Raw genomic sequence first — 16,372 nt, 5'->3', positions numbered from 1 at the left:
TGGCTGTCCGGGCATGCTGGGAGTTATAGTTTTGCAACATCTAGAGGGCCACAGTTTGGACACCATTGCTCTAGTATCAATGAAAGTATCAGTTTGGGTATTTGTCCAGCAATATGCCAAGAGGTCTATTAATGTGCATATGCTACCAGCACTTTGTATAAGAAGATGCTACTGGTCCCCAGAGCGGAACGTTTTTGCAGAAGAAACAACTTCTCCCTGTCAGAAGTATTACATTACCCGATATTGTTTCTGCAGTTCAATGCTGAGAATCTGCACTGCTTCTCCGTATCTTGCCTCCTTTATCTAAAAAAGAAAAGGCACAATTAGAATATGTCATTGGTAATGGACACTGAATGGCCACTTTATTACAGACACCCATCTAATAGACTGAACATTCTGCAGTTATACTGGCTCACAGGATAGCGTCTCACAGTTGCCACAAAGTAGGTTGAGGTCCTGACAAGTTCTGAACAACCTTTTCTTACTTGTCTCAAAGATCTATAGCAGTGGTCTCCAACCTGCGGACCTCCAGATGTTGCAAAACTACAACTCCCAGCATACCCGGACAGCCGTTGGCATGCTGGGAGTTGTAGTTTTGCAACATCTGGAGGTCTGCAGGTTGAAGACCACTGATCTATAAGATCAGGGGATAATGAGGGCCAAGGGTGCCAGGAAAACTTATGTAACTGGTACAATCCATGACTATATGATTCTTGTGGCATGGTGCATTGTCCTGCTGAATGTGTCCTTTTACCTGTTCCAAGAAAACTTTCCTCAAAACCACTATGCCACCTTCAACTGCCTGAACTGCTGACACCTGAGAGAAAGGGTTAATTCATTCATGCTGCCTGCACCTGATTCTGACCCTCCCATCAAAATGGGGAAACAAAAATCTACAGGGTGGGCCATTTATATGGATACACCTTAATAAAATGGGAATGGTTGGTGATATTAACTTCCTGTTTGTATATTAGTATATGTGAGGGGGAAACTTTTCAAGATGGGTGGTGACCATGGCGGCCATTTTGAAGTCGGCCATTTTGAATCCAACTTTTGTTTTTTCAATAGGAAGAGGGTCATGTGACACATCAAACTTAATGGGAATTTCACAAGAAAAACAATGATGTGCTTCGTTTTAACGTAACTTTATTCTTTCATGAGTTATTTACAAGTTTCTGACCACTTATAAAATGTGTTCAATGTGCTGCCCATTGTGTTGGATTGTCAATGCAACCCTCTTCTCCCACTCTTCACACACTGATAGTAACACCGCAGGAGAAATGCTAGCACAGGCTTCCAGTATCCGTAGTTTCAGGTGCTGCGCATCTCGTATCTTCACAGCATAGACAATTGCCTTCAGATGACCCCAAAGATAAAAGTCTAAGGGGGTCAGATCGGGAGACTTTGGGGGCCATTCAACTTGCCCACGACGACCAATCCACTTTCCAGGAAACTGTTCATCTAGGAATGCTCGGACCTGACACCCATAATGTGGTGGTGCACCATTTTGCTTGAAAAACTCAGAGAACGTGCCAGCTTCAGTTCATAAAGGGGGAAACACATCATCATGTAGCAATTTCGCATATCCAGTGGCCTTGAGGTTTCCATTGATGAAGAATGGCCCCACTATCTTTGTACCCCATATACCACACCATACCATCAATTTTTGTGTTCCAACAGTCTTGGAGGGATCTATCTAATGTGGGTTAGTGTCAGACCAATGGCGGTGGTTTTGTTTGTTGACTTCACCATTCACATAAAAGTTTGCCTCATCACTGAACAAAATCTTCTGCGTAAACTGAGGGTCCTGTTCCAATTTTTGTTTTGCCCATTCTGCAGCACCTGAAACTACGGATACTGGAAGCCTGTGCTAGCATTTCTCCTGCGGTGTTGCTATCAGGGTGTGAAGAGTGGGAGAAGAGGGTTGCATTGACAATCCAACACAATGGGCAGCACATTGAACACATTTTATAAGTGGTCAGAAACTTGTAAATAACTCATGAAAGAATAAAGTTACGTTAAAACCAAGCACATCATTGTTTTTCTTGTGAAATTCCCAATAAGTTTGATGTGTCACATGACCCTCTTCCTAATGAAAAAACAAAAGTTGGATTCAAAATGGCCGACTTCAAAATGGCCACCATGGTCACCACCCATCTTGAAAAGTTTCCCTATTCACATATACTAATGTGCCACAAACAGGAAGTTAATACAGTGGTCCCTCAACATACGATGGTAATCCGTTCCAAATGAACCATCGTTTGTTGAAATGTTGAGGGATCCGTGCAATGTAAAGAATAAGAAGTTGTACTCACCTGTCACCGCCGCTCCGGACCGTCACTGCTGCCCTGGATGTTGCGCTCCATCGCTGTAGCCGCGTCCCCATGATGTCCCCGCCGTTCCGGAACGTCTCTGCTGCCCGGGATCACGTTGCCGTCATCACGTCACTACGCATGCCGCTCCTATTGCATGACGGGACGGCATGCGTGGCGACGTGATGATGACGATGGAGAGCGCCGGCGATGGAGGGGATCCCGAAGAGGACACGCCAGAGCCCCGAGGACAGATAGGAGACCATCACCGGAGCACATGGGGCACCGTAAACGGCTATATGGCTGTAGCTGAAGCAGTCAGCGCTGCAGGATAGCCGTTTATGCGATCGCCCGACATACAAAAGCATCGTAAGTTGACTCTGCCTTCAACATGCGATGGCCTCTGAGAGGCCATCGCATGTTGAAATTATCGTATGTCGGGGCCATCGTAGGGCGGGGGGGTCACTGTATCACCAACCATTCCCATTTTATTAAGGTGTATCCATATAAATGGCCCACCCAATCTTGTCTGCTCATGTTGCTAGTGGTTCAGGCAGCATAAAACAGCTGATAGGTTTTCTTTAGCGGGGGGGGTTTCAAAATCAAAACTTATCACCAGGTATGAACTGGCAGGGGAGTTGGTGAATCTCCTGGTGGGCCCTGTTTTGTGTCCAGTTTTAAACAGACTCAGTCACTCTGACTGGCTGTGCAAGTACCACGGTGACAAGACGTCAAGTTATCTTGCCCCTCGCAAACTGTGTAAGCAGGTCCATCTTCTTCCAGGGCCCCTCTCCTTAACTCACGGTGATGCCAGACACGCTATACTTACCTTGCCGGCATCTTCTTTACCCTAGCACACCACAATACATACATTGGTCCTACAATATATATTGTTAACGTTCAAAATCTTCCAGACTTAAAATGAAGCAATAGGATGTCTGCTCGACCCCAACTCCATTCAACGAGGCAGACAAGTGATTCCCTCCCTCTAGCAGTAAGAAGCCTATCTGATCACCTGGGAAAAGGATTATGGGAAAACCCTCTGATGTAGAATCATCTAGCAGATATGCACCATCCATGAGACAAGGCAAGGACTGTTACAAAACCTATGTAGAGAAAAGTGGTGCAGTTGCCCACAGCAACCAATCAGATTGCTTGTTTCATTTTTCAGAAGCCTCTTTAAAAATGAAAGAAGTGATTTGATTGGTTTCGATGGACGACTGCACCTCTCTTACTCAACACTGGTTTTGATAAATCTCCCATTATGATTCCAGGAGCACTAGAATGTGAATGTATGGGAGGGGGCAGTATATTGACTATATATATATATATATATATATATATATATATATATATATATATGGCATTTCTACCTTTCCTTATGTCAGATTTGTGGAGAGGGAGTACCATAAAAGCCTGGCCACATCTCTGTTATTGGGCAGTATCCATCCCACCATACTACCCCTGACATAGCATGATGAATAAATGATGTTTATTTAAAATACAACTGAATTTTATTAAATTTATTGTTTTTTTCATTTATTTTTTTATTATTTAATTTATTTTAATCTAAAGCATCAGACTCCCGCACACCAGAAACAGTGCTACCCTTGTGGACTGTACATGGTATTGCAGCCCATTTCCAATTCAAATGAATGGGAATGAGCTGCAGTACCGGATTTAACCTACGGACAAGAGTGGTGCTGTTGGTCCCCCACCCCTACATTTTGTCATTGACAAAACATGATGATAATCCTGTAGTCTGATTTGTCCACTCCTATGGGGGGGGGGGATATGTTTAGTAAAGACAAGGTTTTATCAGCGGTCAAGTCCTGGGGAAAAAAAAAAAGTGAGGGAACTCACCCAAGATTTCCACTTAAAGGGGTACTAGACAGACATCTTATACCCTATCCAAAGGATAGGGGATAAGATGTCTGATCCCAGGGTCCCGCTGCTGAAGACCCCCACATTCTCCCTGCTGCACCCGGCATTCGTTTAGAGCATTGGGTGCAGCGCCGGAGGCCCCGTATCACCAGTCATCCAGCACGGAGCAAAGCTCACTCTGAGCATCGGATGTCTGGGGTGCCGCAGCCGGGATCGCGGGGGTTCCCAGCAGTGGGACCCCCGTGATCAGACATCTTATCCCCTATACTTTGGATAGGGGATAAGATGTCTAGGGGGGGGGAGTACCCCTTTAAGGACGTGTCCTGCAGGACTCCTACTAATGGGAACTGCGTTCCTGCTGTGGAAAAAGTGCAGGAACTCCGTTCCCATGAGTTCCTGCAGGACTTGAGCCCTGGGTTTTATAAAGGAAGGACTGAGTATCCAGTTGTGAAGAAGAGAACAAACCAGGATAGACCGGGCCTTTAGGCGGCTATACACTGTAGATGAGGGCTCACCAGTTTATAGATAGTGGCGGTGTACTCCCCATCCTTGATCTGCAGGGCGGCCATTCCCGGTGGGATGCCAACGTCCCGGAATAATCCGTACAAAATCCCCGATCTTCTATCCCAGCTCTTGGTTACTAAGGCCGCTGTTACAGCTCCTTAGCAACCAACCGGAAGTCATCCCATCTAACCACGCCTCCTCAGTGAAAGTGACGGCGATTCGCATCCACTGTACTTTTTTTTTTCGAGTGCAATAAACTTTATTGCTATGAACAAAATTGATTACCTGCCGTTACTGTTGATAGAGTCAATATTCTCCGTGGCAACCAAACAGTAAGTGCCTATTGTCTTTGTTTCCCTGGGGCACGACAATCCCTAGTATATGACTAAGCTGTGACTACAGCATCACTTCTCATAGACTGGCGTGTAGATGAATGTGTGGGGGATGTAACGGGGTGTAGAGGGGTGCTGACCTATCAGTCCTACAACTCTTACTTATCGTTCTTCTCACCATTACTGACAGCAGTGCCCTCAACCGGTGACTCTCCAGCTGTTGGAAAACTACAACTCCCAGCATGATGGAAGCTGTAGTCTCAGAACAGTGCTGTTGGTGGATGATGGGAGTTGTAGTTTTGCAACAGTGCTGTTGGGGCATGATGGGAGTTGAAGTTTTGCAACAGCTGTAGAGCAGTGTTTCCCAACCAGGGTGTCTTCAGCTGTTGGAAAACTACAACTCCCAGCATGATGGAAGCTGTAGTTTCAGAACAGTGCTGTTGGTGTATGATGGGAGTTGTAGTTTTGCAACAGCTGTAGAGCAGTGTTTCCCAACCAAGTGCCTCCAGCTGTTGAAAATCTACAACTCCCAGCATGATGGAAGCTGTAGTTTCAGAACAGCACTGTCAGGTCATGATGGGAGTTGAAGTTTTGCAACAGCTGTAGCGCAGTGTTTCCCAACCAGGGTATCTCCAGCTGTTGGAAAACTACAACTCCCAGCATGATGGAAGCTGTAGTTTCAGAACAGTGCTGCAGGTGCATGATGGGAGTTGTAGTTTTTAGAACAGTGCTGTTGGTGCATGATGGGAGTTGTTGTTTTGCAACAGCACTGTCACGACATGATGGGAGTTGAAGTTTTGCAACAGCTGTAGAGCAGTGTTTCCCAACCAGGGTGCCTTCAGCTGTTGGAAAACTACAACTCCCAGCATGATGTAAGCTGTAGTTTCAGAACAGTGCTGTTGTTGCATGATGGGAGTTGTTGTTTTGCAACAGCACTGTCAGGACATGATGGGAGTTGAAGTTTTGCAACAGCTGTAGCGCAGTGTTGGCTGTTGGCTTTCCAGGCATGCTGGGAGTTGTAGTTTTGCAACAGCTGGAGGCACCCTGGTTGGGAAAGCCACAGGTTAAGAAACACGGTCTTATACCACAGTTCACATCAGTAACAATGAACGTTTTCCGTTTATGTAAAAAGTTGAGTAACTTTGCAGAAACTTTCCTGTTGTACGATTGATTGAGCGCCATCTACTCATTCATATATGTGGCTAGCTTCCCGCTCTGCTGTCAGTCATGTGATCTGAGACAAAACATAGCCGGTGACTGACCGCCATCTATCTCAGTATCTCTATACATAATCTCCAAGGAGATAAGAGAAGGGATCAGGCATGTAGACATCCAGATGACAGCGGACAGGCTGCTTCCATACTTGCCAACCTTTGAGAAGGGGCATCAGGGATATTCCAAAAATTCCAACAAGTTTTTTTCCTTTCAGCTCTCCATTCAGCCCTGGCCTCTCTGTTTGCTTCCCCTGGTGATACCTGCCTCTACTGATGATGTCCCAAACCTACTGCTGCCTCTCTTTTTGGCCTCCAGGGAGTGAATGGCCTCCAGTGATTGGCCGCAGTGTGTTTGGTACGTCAGCAGGAGAGCCGAGACAGTGCTTCATCAGGGAAAGGAAACACTCACACTGGAGTATGAGGTGAGTATGGAGTAGTTTGTTATTTTACAAGTGTCAGTCTACAGCATGATTTTTAAATAGATCGGAATACCCCTCCAATACTCCTAAAGGTTTTTTTTGTTTTTTTTAACCAAATAAATGATTTTTTTATTCAAGATATCCAGTTACATAAACAAGAAAAACAATGAAACATACTTCTCAAATAATAGTAAATCCATTGCAAAACTCCTAAAGGTTACGTTCACACGTACAGGATCTGTTATTATATTTTTGAGCAGGTGATTTTTCATACCCACTAGAGGGGTACTCCACTGCCCCAGCGTTCAAAACATTTTGTTCCGAACGCTGGGTGCGGGCTTAGGGGTTTGTGATGTCATGGCCACACCCCTCACGACGGCACGCCATGCCCCCTCAATGCAAGTTTGTGGGATGGGGCGTGTCAACTGCATGTCATCATGAGGGGTGTGGCCACGATGTCACAACCCCCTCAGCCCACACCCAGTGTTCGGCACAGAATGTTCGGAACGCTGGGGCAGTGGAGTACCCCTTAAAAATCAATGGGTAGCAAAATCGGCTGCAGAAATAATCAGCAAAAATATGCATCAGATCCTGTACGTGTGAACGTTCTCAAAGGGCGTATTCACACGTACAGTATCCTGCCTATATTTGATGCACAGGATTTTATGCTGTAGATTTCAGTGTAAAATATGGAGATTTATCAAGCTCTGTAGTAGTTTTTTTTTTTTTGCGTAAAAAAAGTCGCACGTACTTGCACACGTGCGACTTTTCTATACATGCTGCGACGTTTTGATTTTTGCTTATTCCAAAGCACATTTCTGAAATCTGCTCACGTAGTATATATATATATATATATATATATATATATATTTTTTTTACTTTGCAGTGGCCATGTATTTATCAAATGCGATAGTCGCTATTTATGAAGAAAAAAAGTTGCATCTCCTTTTAAAAGTTGCATATGTATTCCAGGTCCAACCTGGCGTACAGAAAGTGCATACATCTGCAGAAAAGGACATTAACACCCACTTTAACAACTGTTCTTGTTCTGCATCATGAAACAAAGCTACTACATTAATGTTAATTATAGAAAAAATTTATTATATAACTAAAAACTATTCATTTTAAGGTTGAAAATACACACTGCACACCTTGTCAATTTTAGGACACGTACATGCTGGCGTACCCACTACATTTTTTAATTAATGTTGTGCTAAAATAGAATAAGGCACAAAATTATTGTGTAAGAATTTTTACAGATTACGTAAATAACCCATATGTGGCACTAAAATGTTTCCTTAAAAAAAAGAAACATCCATAGTAATACAGCTTCTAGAGATGAGCGAACTTACAGTAAATTCGATTCGTCACGAACTTCTCGGCTCGGCAGTTGATGACTTTTCCTGCATAAATTAGTTCAGCTTTCAGGTGCTCCGGTGGGCTGGAAAAGGTGGATACAGTCCTAGGAAAGAGTCTTCTAAGACTGAATCCACCTTTTCCAGCCCACCGGAGCACCTGAAAGCTGAACTAATTTATGCAGGAAAAGTCATCAACTGCCGAGCCGAGAAGTTCGTGACGAATCGAATTTACTGTAAGTTCGCTCATCTCTAACAGCTTCATGCACATTTTGGGGTGGGTAACGTACCGAGACGTTTTTTTTTGTGGCTTCTCTATTGTTTATGTGCCTGTTGGTGCTGTGCTGTCTTCCTTCCTGACGTAAACTCCAGCCTCAGCGCAGCGACGCAAGACTCCGCCCACCAACTTCACAAAATGCGGGCACAAAATTAAACAAAAAACCTCCAGAGTACGGATATTCTTTCATATTTTTTCATTTCTGAGGGGGGTGGATAGGTTGTTGCGGGATGGTTGGAGTGCAGCTATTTAGTGCCAGGCAGGCTGGTCAGGGTGTCACCCGATGCGGTACGTCCCCCCCCCCCCCCCCTCCCCGTCACTCACTAGCAACGCTACTAGTAATAAAGGGTAGATAAAGGACTTTGGCTATTAACATAAAGGAAAACTTTTCTGCTTAAAAAAATAATTTGTAAGTGGGTTTCCCGGGTCTTGCTTACATGTGATTTAGTTATCAGGGTCGTGCGACTATTTGATAAACAGGTCGCATGTAAGCAAAAGTAAGTAAAAAATTAAAATTGTTATATAAAAGCCATACGTTTGAAAAGAATGATAAATCTCCTTCTAAATGCCTGAATACAGCTTCAAATCCCGTGCAGGATACTATACTTGTGAATAGACCCAAAGAGTTCTTAAAACTCCCAAATGAACAGCAGGACAGATCCCAGCAGCCATTGTAGAAAAAAAATAATATAGTGACCCCCTCGAGCTACGATGGCCTAGACTTACGATAATTTCAACATGCGATGGCCTGTCAGAGGTCATCGCATGTTGAAGGCAGCATCACCATACGATGCTTTTGTATGTTGGGGCCATCGCATAAATGGCTATCCGGCAGTGCAGACTGCTTCAGCTGCCACCGCATAGCCGCTTACAGTGCCCCGTGTGGTGCGCGGACGATCCCTTACCTGTCCTCGGGGCTCCGGTGCGTCCTCTTAAGGATTCCCTGCATCGTCGGCGCTCTCCATCATCGTCATCACGTCGCTGCGCATGCCGTCCCGTCATCCAATAGGAGCGGCACGCGTAGCGACGTGATGGCGGTGACAGAGAGCGCGGATGCCGGGGAGGCAGAGGCCTTGCCGGAGCGCCGGGGACTCGGTGACAGCGATGGACGGCGACATCCCGGGCAGCGGTGACGAGCGGTGACGGTCCGGAGCGGCGGGGACAGGTGAGTACAACTTTCTCTAACAGTGGTCTACAACCTGCAGACCTCCAGATGTTGCAAAACTACAACTCCCAGCATGCCCGGACAACCGTTGGCTGTCTGGGCATGCTGGGTGTTGTAGTTTTACAACATCTGGAGGTCTGCAGGTTGTAGACCACTGTCCTATACTTTACATTGCAGGGATCCCTCAACATGCGATGGTTTCAACAAACGATGGTCCGTTTGGAACGGATTACCATGGTATGTTGAGGGACCACTGTACATATTTTTCATTATGTATGTTTGTTTTGTTCATTGCAGCATTGTTTAACATTCATATATGGTTTTTTTCAGACTTTGCTGAGATGGTGAGGTAGCAGAGAGCACTTGGAGACCAGCCGTACCACAATGGGGACAGCCTCATCCCTGGTGAGCCCTGGAGAGGTGATTGAGGATACTTATGGTGGTGGAGGGGGAGAAGCTTGTGAGATTCCTGTAGAAGTGAAGCCCAAGGCACGTCTTCTCCGCAGTTCTTTCAGACGTGGTCCTAGGGTTATTGGAGCTAGCTTTAAATCCACTGCATCAGTGGACCTGGAATATGCTGCCGAATATGAACGGCTGAAGAAGGAGTATGAGATATTCCGTGTTAGCAAGAATAATGAGATTGCTTCCATGCAGAAGAAAGAGGTGAAGCTGGACGAGGAGAATAAGCGGCTGAGAGCAGAGTTACAGGTGTGTACAGTGCACATTTTCTATGCATGAGATGGCGCTGGAATTTTCCTTACCGAGGTATACACGCTTCATGTAGTATCACCATTTTTGCATGGTGCAAATAAAAAACCTTTTACATGCTCACTTTGGGGGAGATTTATCAAAACCTGTGCAGAGGCAAAGTTGCCCAATCAGCTCACTTCTTACATTCTTAACAAGGCCTGTGAAAAATGAAAGAAGCAATCTGATTGGTTGCTATGGACAACTGGGCAACTTTGCCTCTGCACAGGTTTTGATAAATCTCCCCCTTTGTGTTTACAAGCCCTTTAAAGGGGTATTCCAGGAAAAAACTTATATATATATATATATATATATATATATATATATATATATATATATTTATATATACCGTATATATATATATCAACTGGCTCCAGAAAGTTAAACAGATTTGTAAATGACTTCTATTAAAAAATCTTAATCTTTTCAGTACTTATGAGCTTCTGAAGTTAAGGTTGTTCTTTTCTGTCTAAGTGCTCTCTGATGACACGTGTCTCGGAAACCGCCCAGTTTAGAAGAGGTTTGCTATGGGGATTTGCTTCTAAACTGGGCGTTTCCTGAGACAGGTGTCATCAGAGAGGACTTAGACAGAAAAGAACAACCTTAACTTCAGAAGCTCATAAGTACTGAAAGGATTAAGATTTTTTAATAGAAGTAATTTACAAATCTGTTTAACTTTCTGGAGCCAGTTTATATATAAAAAAAAGTTTTTTCCTGGATAACCCCTTTAAGGGTCTATTCACACGTACAGTATTGTGCGCAGATTTGATGCGCAGGATTTTCTGCTGAAGAGGTCAATGCAAACTGAATGACTGAACACAGCCTGAAATCCTGCGCATCAAATCTGCATCAGAATACTGTATGTGTGTATAGACCCTAAAGGAAATTTGTCACATTGACAATGCAGTTGATGTATAGTTCAGGATAACTTGTCATTTATTCATAAAAATCTCTGTTCATTTTGGGCTAAGTAGTCATGTGGATGATCCTACTCAGTGATTGACAGCTATCTGTGCACAAGTGTGCCTATAAATAGAACTGTCAACACTAACCACTGGGACCCCCCATAGAACTGCATCTTTTTGTGCAGTGGTTGACATGCCCCATTCAGGAGGAGAACTGGGGCCCCCTACAGGAGATTGCAGGGGCCCCAATGGTCGAACTGCCCGCAATTTTACACTTATCCCCTATCCTTATCTGCCAGATATCTCCTTTAAAGAGAACCTCTCATGATCTTGTTAAATTTTATAATCCTCCCAGTTCACTGCCCCATCATGGTAATCCACCCCTGCCTTTATTTTTTACAATTTTTTCGTTTTCTACCTTGATATTGCTCTGTATTTTCTGCTCAGTCTCAGTCAGATTCACAGACTGGGAAGGAGTGTTACCCAGCAGATGTGACATCATCTGAAGCCATACAGGGGAGAACTTCCTCCCTTACTCTGCTAAACACAGCCCACAGCAGTTCAGTGTGAGATGAGCTGTGATTGGATAACAACAACAAAAATTCCCCAGGGATTCCAGGGCAAATTATATATAACAACAACCTTTAGGGGTCGCCCCCCAAGGGGTTAACCCTAAACTAGAAACCCCCCTTAAAACTGAATTTTATTAGATCATTTAAAATATATATGAGCTCCGGTGTTGTGATTAAAAGCACAGCTAGTAGTTGCTTGGATAGTATATGAGCATCCTATAACTTCGTTTGTAATGGTATTGTGCTTTACTAGCACTAATCTATGGATGCCACTATATAGACAGAAAAGCACTGATAGCTGCTAGTTAAAATGTGAATAGCCCTCCGCTTCCCGACGTTTCGTTGGATAAACCAACTTTATCAAGGTACAGAGGCTAAGTGATTGGAGAAGGCTCCCCTCCAGACTGACTCCAGACTGCATTTCCTGATTTTAGCTGCCAGGCCAGCAGGAGTCCAAAGTCTGTGCAAGAGATGGGGTGAAATGTGCTCTGGACAAGTAGGGAGCTTTTTTTAAACACAAATAAAACATTTTAAACAAAGTACATTAGAAAGATTTTTTTATTTACCATAAGGAGTGCAAACAACTAAGTAGGTGCCTTAAAATATAACTTTGAATTAGATTATACTAAAATTCACACAAAATAATAAGTACTAGGGTGTGTGTATGAAAGTGAGGCTATCACCAAAAAATTGGGAACAACTGAAAGGGGAACAAGAATGCAACTCCCCAGTTATCGCATGACAGCTATAAGTTACTGTACACCAAATAGTACAGACAAAAAAAACCTTTTATAGCAAAGTACCCAACGCGTTTCTGTTCATAGAGAACTTCATCAGGGGTAAATCACAATGCAGAGGTAAAGATAACAATGTACAATACTAGATGTAGGTGTCAGAACCAATCAGAAAACCACAGCAATGAGCCCAATCATATATATACATTTTGAATAGAATAGCAGCTATGTGGTACAGTATGCATATACAGATCCCTGGCAGGAGTGATAACCTGCTTGTGGATAATACCAATTATACAGGGAAAAGACACTGGACCCCTATCCTCAGCATATCAGAAACATGTCACAGGGGTAGGGAATCCCACATAGTGCTGTATCAGACCTGGTAAATTGCTGCAAGGTAGTAGCAAGGTGCCAAAATTAGCTCTGCAATGGCAGAGCGCCCGTACGATGCCAGAGAGAGCACAGTGCGCTCCCTGGCATTGTACGGGAGCTCTTCCATTGCAGAGCTAATTTTGGCACCTCGCTACTACCTTGCAGCAATTTACCAGCCCTGATACAGCACTTCTCTTCTTCCTGCTTTAAAGGACTTGACCAACCTGAGGCGGGTCACCATTGCATCCAGGGATTGGTTGAACTGACATTTCCTGAAGGGTGGCAACGTCATCAGGCGAAAGAGGTGGAGAGCACTGAGCCCTATTTTTTTCTTTTTACAGTACTTGGGGCATTTATTAAAAAACAAATAAATGAAAATATTTTTGCCTGGAAACCCCTTTTAAGTCTTCATCATATAATGCCAGAAATGGCATATAGTCTACATAATTTTTTTGTGTTATACATATTTAAAAAAAATTCTGGCTTTTTCACTAAGCCATGAAAAAGTTGGCACTTCTGTTTTAAAGAGTCACAGGCATTATTACAATAAAAGGATAATAATCAGGGGATTTTCAGAATGGAGACAGGACCCAGCATCCCTGCCTCCTTCCCCTCTGCTCCAATATGCGTGCCCCCCCTCATAAGACCCCCTTCACCCATGCAAGCCTGATTATTGAATGGGAAGATTCTGTCAGATAACCAGATTTGACACTCAACTGTGGTCAAGCAATGTCTCCATATTCTGTTCTCATATTCCATATGCATGTCTTTAATTTGACCAAATCTAGTGACAGATGTAACCCTTTCCTATAGAGATGGCTGCATATGTAAGGTCAATTCAAAATAGCAAGTTCACTCTAAAACCTGTTGTTGCAATAGCAACTCCTGTCATTTCTTTCCCTTCTGCTCAGGAAAATATATAGGGAAAAATGTATTAAACTAAGTGTCCACCCTGAGATAGATATCTGTACATTATCGTACAAATCAAATATTGTTTATGCCGGCTCATTTCATTCTTTACTCTTTAGCTCCTGGTGTATTTTCTAGGAAGACAGTCTGAATTGCGTCCAATCATTTCTTTACTTCCTGTATCAGGCTCTTCAGAAGACTTACCAGAAGAACCTGAGAGAGAAGGAGAGTGCGGTTGAAGCCAAGTACCAGGCTGTGGAGAGAGCTGCTACCTTTGAACATGACAGAGATAAGGTGAAAAGACAGTTTAAGGTGAGCCATAGTCTGCTGCATAGGAATGTTCAGTCTCCTGAAACCAGTGTGAGGGATCAACATGGCAAATATAACACAGTATAGGACATCGAAAAAAATATAAAAGATACGATAGAGACAATAAACGCTGACATTGGATTGCCTTGGCTATAACTAATATTTTTTTCCTTTTATGCTATGTCTAAAATTCCACCAATATCTTATTTGAATATCATTATCTTATGAAACTGTTGAAGTTTTTTGGTTATTGCTTTTACTCCTTTTTCACCATTAAAGAGAATCTGTTAACTGTGTTTGCTGCTTAGAAATGCAGACACTGTTATCTGTTGAGCAACATGTACATTTCCTGGAGCTAATGGTCATTGCCAAATTTATAAAATAGCTTTTTCTCATTGGGGGACACCTAAATGATGGGTATATGCTCTTGCCACTAGGAGGCGCTGACACTAGGAAAAAGAAAAGTCGGCTCCTCCCTGGCAGGATATACCCGCCCACCAGCAGTGAGGCAACCAGTTTTAGCTAGTGTCAGCTAGGAGGTGGACACGGTCTGGTTCTCTCCAGACCTGGTCTTTTTTATTATTTTCTAGTAAGGGCTGTTTAGTTAGAATTCTTTACTCCCTTTTATTTTCCTTTTTTTCAGGTGGGGGTTCAGGAGCATGACGCTACCTCTTCCCCCATATGCAGCTAAGGGGCACGGGACATAGAAGTATGCACCGTTAACCCCTTCCCGCCAACGGCCAGCGCCTGGAGGTTGCACCCTGGGTCCGGGTCCCCCACTGCCCCTGCTCGCCCCTGCAGCGTGGCCATAAGCTGGTTGAAGACGCCTGAGAATGAGTATAAGGAACTGGCATCTTCAGGTAAGTATGTATCTACTATGGACCTATACCAGTAAGACAGACGGGGGTCTGTATGGTTAGCTACACTGCTGGTCATACGTCAAACGACTGATATATCTGCAGCTGGAGTTCCGGTACCTCGCTACTGACTCGTCTCCAGGGTCCTATACCTATAAGCCAGGCAGTGGTCTGCACCACCTGTTATACATCACATGGCTGGTGTATCTGCAACTGGACTTCCAGTACCTCACTACTGTACGTGGTTTACGATGGAATCACTCGCTGTCCCCTAGGGACACATACTGGTAAGCCAGACAGTTGTCTGCATATCTTCTTCTGTCGACTGTCTCACGGCAGATGTTTTTTGCGGCTGGAGTTCCAGTACCCCACTGTTGTGTGTGTGGTATACTGGAACTGACCCAGCGTGTCTCACGGACACTATACGGGATGTCAGGGATGCATTCCACAGTCCCTCTGTTCCCTCTCTCTCTCCAGGGGGTGGAGTTTCTTGGCCTCCCTGCCCTTCCACCTTCGGGTCATCTCCCATGCATTGTCACCCCATGGACGGTAGTTCACCACTGCCATGGTAGTTTACATGTGAGTCTCTCCGAGTTGCCCCATGTGCCTTATACAATGCACCACCTATTGGTTTACGGGGTTACCTGCTTGGCCAGGTCCCTCTCCGCATGCCTGCTACTCTGTCTAAAGGCTGATAAATCTCTCCACTGTGTGTTTCCGTGTGCAGGACCCGACGTGGCCATGGTCTCCTTGTCACATGGCCAGACTGTGTCTGATTGCTGTTCTAATCCACCTGGTTACCTCCCCCATTCGGCTGCTACTGCAGCTGTAGACCGGGTCTCTCTTCCATGTGTGCATGTGGGTTCTTAGGACCTTTTCTTCCTTTTGCAGCAACAGCAGCATCGCTCTGTTCTCCTTTCTTGGGTTGCACTGTTGGTCTGCTGGGGGCATTCCTACCTTTTCTGCTGCTCCCTTGTCTGCGGTTTCCTTGGTGTTTGCAGTCTTGGTACACCACTGTTATCGTGGGGTCCCCATGTCTGTGTTCCTACATATGCTAGGACCGCTTTGTAGGAGTAAAGCCCTCCTTCCTTTTGGCTCGGTGGGGTGCGCCCAGGGGTTTCCGGTGATTCGTCCCTGCGGTTCCGAGGCGGTTGAGCACCTCTGTTCTGACATGGGGCCTGCTGGGGCGCCTGTCGGTTCAGCCCCTCCCTGTACTTCCGGGTGTTCCTTTCCGGGGTCTCTGTAAAGGGTGGCTCAGGTGCCTACTGGTCACTGTCTGGAATGGCTCTCAACACGTCTTGTATATTTTGCCCCGCTTCAGTGTACGGGGTTCCAATCCCTCTTGGGACGCAAGGTGGCTCCTCCACGCGGCGAGGGTTGCGTCTGGAGCCTGGGGGCTTCGTCCACCCAGTAATTGCATTTCCCTGCTCCTTCTGTGCCTAGCACGCTTGCCAATCCCCCTTCCACACGGGGTGCGGGATCAGGGTGGATTGTCATAGGTC

General features: G+C 44.9%; 2 protein-coding genes across 5 annotated transcripts in view; one reads left to right on the top strand and one right to left on the bottom strand.

Moving 5' to 3' along the window:
* LOC130273580 (tetratricopeptide repeat protein 30A) overlaps nucleotides 1-4,903 on the bottom strand; it is a 71,176-nt gene extending 66,273 nt beyond the window's left edge. For both annotated transcript variants that reach the window (XM_056520635.1, XM_056520636.1), the window contains exons 1-2: nucleotides 4,712-4,903; nucleotides 238-303 (exon numbers count right to left, since the gene is read on the bottom strand). In XM_056520635.1, coding sequence (XP_056376610.1) covers nucleotides 238-303; nucleotides 4,712-4,765 — 120 coding nt within the window. In that variant the 5' untranslated portion in view covers nucleotides 4,766-4,903. The remainder of the gene's footprint in view (nucleotides 1-237; nucleotides 304-4,711) is intronic.
* Nucleotides 1-16,372, top strand: part of NPHP3 (nephrocystin 3) — a 118,405-nt gene that overhangs the window by 23,725 nt on the left and 78,308 nt on the right. Inside the window, exons 1-3 of one of the 3 annotated variants that reach the window (XM_056520627.1) lie at nucleotides 4,902-5,032; nucleotides 9,793-10,170; nucleotides 13,891-14,016. In XM_056520627.1, coding sequence (XP_056376602.1) covers nucleotides 9,847-10,170; nucleotides 13,891-14,016 — 450 coding nt within the window. In that variant the 5' untranslated portion in view covers nucleotides 4,902-5,032; nucleotides 9,793-9,846. Of the gene's footprint in view, nucleotides 1-4,901; nucleotides 5,033-5,058; nucleotides 5,078-9,792; nucleotides 10,171-13,890; nucleotides 14,017-16,372 lie in introns of those variants that run through there. The other 2 variants (XM_056520629.1, XM_056520628.1) reach the window with 2 other exon arrangements.

The sequence above is a fragment of the Hyla sarda genome, chromosome 5, assembly GCF_029499605.1.
Source record: "Hyla sarda isolate aHylSar1 chromosome 5, aHylSar1.hap1, whole genome shotgun sequence".
In the NCBI taxonomy this organism is placed as follows: Eukaryota; Metazoa; Chordata; class Amphibia; order Anura; family Hylidae; genus Hyla; species Hyla sarda.
Note: the sequence above shows the minus strand (reverse complement) of the source record. Positions and strands in the feature narration are given on the sequence as shown.